General features: G+C 58.4%; 1 protein-coding gene across 1 annotated transcript; it reads left to right on the plus strand.

Annotated features, from left to right (window-relative positions):
* Window positions 1-1602: 1602 nt before the first annotated feature.
* CDKN1B (cyclin dependent kinase inhibitor 1B) lies at window positions 1603-4420 on the plus strand. The gene is made up of 3 exons (XM_075719294.1): window positions 1603-2115; window positions 2733-2863; window positions 4254-4420. Exons 1-2 carry the CDS (start codon window positions 1641-1643, stop codon window positions 2852-2854), a joined length of 597 nt encoding a protein of 198 aa, XP_075575409.1. The 5' UTR covers window positions 1603-1640; the 3' UTR covers window positions 2855-2863; window positions 4254-4420.
* The last annotated feature ends 878 nt before the right edge of the window (window positions 4421-5298 follow it).

Here is a 5298-nt window from a genome sequence, read left to right on the forward strand (position 1 = left end):
CCCCCCGCAAGCAAAATTTGGAGAGGGTTGCTCTGCTTGCAGAGGAGACCCAGCCAGATGGATTGGTGTGAAGAGCCTTCAGCCCTCCAAGGATTCAGGCCCTGGATCTGGGCCCCTGGAAAACTCAAAACCTTCAGCACCTGAGAGCACCCACAGCGTCCTGAAACGCATTTGAGGGGGCTGCCCTGCCTAGTGAGGGAAGATGGCTGTGGAAGGGGCTGGAGACAAGGAGGGCAGAGAGGAGGACGCTGTGTTGCTCTTATCTCCACTGTACCTGCTGTGGCTATCCAAGGAAGTTGCTTAGAAAATCCCTGGCTGTGGCTCCCGGCTCATCTAATCTTCCAAGCACACAAACAGGACAAAACCGAACGCTTTTGTTTTCTTTCCCCTGCTTGCTGAGATCTGAAATCCCTGCAGAGCTTTTTTTAGAGCCGTTTCTTCACCTAGTGCTTTCTCTGATGAGAAGGCAGCAAGAGGTGATCGTCCCCTCCCCTGGGAGCCACCAGCCCGTCCCTGCGCCCAGTGGGGTCGGGGTGCCGGTCTCCCCTGCGTGTCCCGGGGGGACAGCCCCCCCGCTAGCCCCCAACCCCGGACCTGGGGGGGACTGAGTTGCCAGAGCCCAACCCGGGCAAATCAGAGCGGTGGGAGACTGCTGTCACAGGAACGAGTCAAAATGCAACCAGCCGCCAGCCACCATTACTCGAGGCCTCTCGGGCGAGCAAGGGGATGGGGTGTTTTGTGTTTTGTTTTTTTTTTTTGGGGGGGGGGGGGTGGTGGGCACAAATCCCTCCGGGCCCGGGCTTTGCGGAGGGAGGGGGCGAGCGGGGAGCGGGGTGCTCCCCCACCCCTCTCGCCTCCATCGTTCCCCGTCCCCCGCCGCTCGGCTCGGCTCGGCTCGGCTCGGCTCAGCTCAGCTCAGCTCAGCTCAGCTCAGCTCAGCTCAGCTCAGCTCAGCTCAGCTCAGCTCGGCCCCGGGGCTCGGAGGGGCGGCAGCCCGGCCCTGCCCGACCACCTTTAGAGCCGGCGGCGGCGGCGGGGTAGGGCCGGGCCGACGGGGCGGTGCCCGCCGCCGTAACCAATGGCTCGGCCGGGCTGTTTAAATAGACTCGTCCTGTCAATCATTTTCTTCGTCGTCAGCCTCCCTTCAATCGCCATATTGGGCAACCGAGAAAAGGGCTCGTCTCGCCTTGTTTTTTTCCGTCTGGCTTTTACTACGCGGCGGCGGTACGAGCGGCGGGGGCAGCAGCGGCGGCAGCGGCAGCGGCAGCATCGCCGGCGGGGCAGCGCGGAGCCGGGGCCGCGGAGGGCAGGGCCGCTCCCGCCTGGGCGCTCCCCCCGCGCACCGCTCCTCCAGCCGCCCGGGGCTCCCCGCCGGCGGCGGCGGCGGCTCTCGGGGCTCACCCCCGGGCCGGCGCTTATGCGAGGGCGCCTCCGAGCCCCTTCTCCGCGGGCCGAGGGCGAGCGGGGCCGAGGCGGGGCCGGAGAGCGGGGCAGCGCGGAGAGGAGGCGCGGAGCGAAGCCACCGAGCGCCGAGAAATAAAAGGCGGAGAGGAGGAGGAGGAGGCGGCGGCGGCGGCGGCTGGGGGGGGGGAGAGCAGCGAGCAAAACAACCGCCGCCAGAAGAAAGAGGGTGGGGGGAGATGTCAAACGTCCGTATTTCTAATGGGAGCCCTACCCTGGAGCGCATGGAAGCCAGGCAGTCGGAGTACCCGAAGCCGTCAGCTTGCAGGAACCTCTTCGGGCCGGTGAATCACGAAGAGTTAAACAGGGACTTGAAGAAGCACCGCCAGGAGATGGAGGAGGCATGCCAGAGGAAGTGGAATTTCGATTTCCAGAATCACAAGCCGCTGGAAGGCAGGTACGAGTGGCAAGCCGTGGAGAAGGGGAGCTCGCCCGACTTCTACTTCAGACCCCCCAGGCTACTGAAAGCTGTCTGCAAGTCCGCCGGCCGCCAGAGCTTGGACGTAAACGGGAATTGTCAAACCGTGGTTTTTGTCGGTTCTCAGGGAATCTCAGAGGACACTCACTGTGTAGATCAAAAGACTGATGTTTCTGAAAATCAGACGGACTTTGCAGAGCAGTGCACTGGGCAGAGGAAAAGACCTGCCACCGATGGTAACGTACCCTTGGCGAAAGCGGCAGCGCTGCTCTCCGCCTGCCCCGCTGGTGTCAGCGCCGGGGCCCTCCTCGGCCCCTTCGCCCGTCCCACGCGTGGCCCGACGGCCGTGGGCCGTGCCCCGCCGGGTACCGGCTCGGTGTAACACCCCCCCGCCCCCCCTTTCGCCTAAAAAAGCCCAGGTGCTGTTTGCAGTCCCGGGGCGGGGGGGGGGGGCGCGTTAAATGGGAGCCGGTGGATGATTTGCAAGGAGAAGCCCTTAGGCGCGGATCGTGCCCCCCTTTTCCCCTCGGCGCCCTTCTGCGGGGACCCGGCCTCCTGCCCAGGTGGGAGGAGGTTCGTAACGCTCACGCGAAGCGAAAGGCGGACAGGGATTTTAGGCGAAAACAGGAAACTTGGATCTCTTGCCTAGAGAGAAGCCCATCTCCCCTCCCCCTGCTCGCTTTCACGTAGCCGATGGCTGCTGACATGGGGATCCGGGAATATCCCACCCCCTGGCCCCATCTACCCCCCCCTGGATGCCGAGCAAAACATCTGCAAGGAAAATATTTTAATATCACTCTCCCCCCCCCCCCCCCCCCCCCCTCCGGTCTTGTTTTTAATTTTCCCATCCTAGATTCCTCTCCTCAAAATAAAAGAGCCAACACAACAGAAGAAGAGGTTTCAGAAGAGTCCCCCAGTGCCAGTTCAGTGGAGCAAACACCCAAGAAATCAAGCCCAAGAAGACATCAAACGTAAACCGTTTAGGTAGGTTCCCTTTAGGGTCTGGCGTTAGGATGCAAAAAAGGGAGAGAAAGGGTGAGCCGAGTGCGTGTCCTGCTCCTGTAAGGGGGCGGGGGGGGGGGGGGGCTTCGGGCCCCTCTGGGCTCGCTGCGGGGTCTTTTCCCCGAGGGAGGGTGGCTTTTGGGGATGGGTCTGTGGTGGAGGGTGGGGATGGGACGAGCAGGGCTTGAAAAGAACAAAACAAGGGGCTAAGCGCAGCGCCGGGCTCCGCAGCGTCGCCGGGGCCGGGGCTGGGGCGGCGGCGGGAGCGACCCCGCCGTGTCCCCCCGTACCCCCCCCCCCCCCGCACCCCCCCCCCCGTCCGGGCCCGGGGCCGCAGGCAGGGAGGGCCCTTTCCCAAGGACCGTGCGGGCGGAGGGACGGCGTTGCAAACGCGGCTGGTGCATGATGTCAGATGACAAGGGATTTCGGGGGGCTTCCCGCGTGTCCCCCACCCCCCCCCCCCCGCCGATGCTTTTTCCCCTACCATGTCAGCGTTGCCGTCGCACGTCGCGGCCATCTCCCACCCCGAGAGAGATAAGAAGTTGGGTCTAAGGGGAATCCGGGCGCTTTCTTTTCTTTAAAAGCTGAGCTAGGCAAGGTTGTGGGGTTTTTTCTTTTTTTTTTTCTTTTTTTTTTTTTCTTTTTTTGGTTGTTTTGGTTTGGTTTGAGACGCTGGCAAAAGGAAGAGAGCGGGTTAATGGGAGCTGGGTTGTCCTTTTTTTTTTTTTTTTTTTTCCTTCCCCCCCCCCCCCCCCCCCCCCCCCACCTTGTTGTTGTTTTGTTTTAAGGCGAGGGCCGGGGCGGAGGGAGTTGGTAAATTGCGCCGGCGGTTTCGGAGCCGAGGTTAGGAGCGAGGTTTACAAACACGATTTGCGATTGTGCAGAAAGAGATTAAGCTGTAAAGCAGAAGTTGCAACAAATTAGTCCCGCTGGGGTGAGCCGTGGAGGAGCACGTCAGCATGCGTGGCTATGCAAATGTCGCCCGCTTGTTTTTTGGTTTTTTTTTTTTTTGGGGGGGGGGGGGGGGGGGGGGGGTGCGGCCGAGCTCCGGGCCGGAGGGGAGGGATCCCGGCGCCCTCCTTTTCCCCGCCGGGGGGTAGAAGGGGCCGGGGGCCGGCTGGCGGCGGGGCGTGCGGGGCGGCCCCGGGCGTGCGGGGCGGCCCCGGCCCCGGCCCCGGCCCCGGCGGGCAGCGCGGGGGCCCCGCCCGGGCAGGGCCTGCCCGCCCCGGGGATGCGGTGTCGGTTTGAACCGGTTGAGCCGCGGATCGCGTTTCTTTTCGACGTTTTCTAATCGCCTTCTCCCTCTCTCCGTCTTCTCCTTCCCGCCCCCCCCCCCCCCCCGCCCTTCTCCTCCTCCTCCTCCTCGTTGCAGAGCGGAGGATGTGCGTGTCCTCCTTCATCGGGTGCGGCGGGGGGCGATGAAGCGAGGAAGATGTAAAGTTGTAGTGGAAACGAAAATACATATCGCCGATCTCCGTGGGATGGAGGTCCTGTACAAGCACTGAAAAAAAAAAAAAAAAAATTACAACAAAACAAAAACAACAACAAAAGCAAACAATAACACTAAAATTTTAGGCACTCTTAAAAAAGACCTGCCTCTAAAAGCATTGGATGTAGCATTGTGCAATTAGGTGTTTCCTTATTTGCTTCATTGTACTACCTGTGTATATAGTTTTTACCTTATGTAGCACATAAAGTTTGATGGGAGGGGGGAGGGAGTGGAAGAGGGTGGCCGATTGGAACTTGCTTTCACAATCTAGCAAGAAAAGAAATGTATGAAGAGAAGCAGTGTAGGTTTTTTATTACTTAAAGATGTATTGTCCCTTTAAGTGGGTCCACTGTGTTTTTTCTTTTCTTTTTTTTTTTTTTTTTTTTTTTAAATGTACCATCGTGGTAACCCTGCTCAGAGCAGATTATTACAGGCCGCTTGTGAAATTTCTTCCTACTGCATTAAGCTGAAGAGGTGGGAGCTGTGATGATTCCGTTATGTAGTAGCAAAAGTTCCCCCCCCCCGACCTCAAATCCATACAGCAAATTTGAATGCCTGTAAACGTTGTGTAAAATCATCCTGTTGTTACGTTGCCTGATTTCCTGGTTGGCTTTTTCTTTAACCTAATCTAGAGGGCTTTTGCTCTGAATCTTGAATATTGTTGTTTTCTGATTTGACCCACTTCCCAAAATGTTTGTGTGTTGAGGGAAAAGGGATACTACATCTTTAAACAGTATTTCTACATTGCCTGTGTACCTGTATGTAAAAATAAAAAAAAAGTTTGAAGTGTACCTGTGTACATAACTCTGTAAAGACACTGAGAAATTATACTAACTTATTTATGTTAAAAGATTTTTTTTAATCTAGAAGACAATATTTTTCCCCATAAAGCCAAAGTGGCATGTTTTTGTGCATTTGTAAATGCTCT

This window comes from Pelecanus crispus, chromosome 1 (assembly GCF_030463565.1).
Source record: "Pelecanus crispus isolate bPelCri1 chromosome 1, bPelCri1.pri, whole genome shotgun sequence".
Lineage (NCBI taxonomy): Eukaryota > Metazoa > Chordata > Aves > Pelecaniformes > Pelecanidae > Pelecanus > Pelecanus crispus.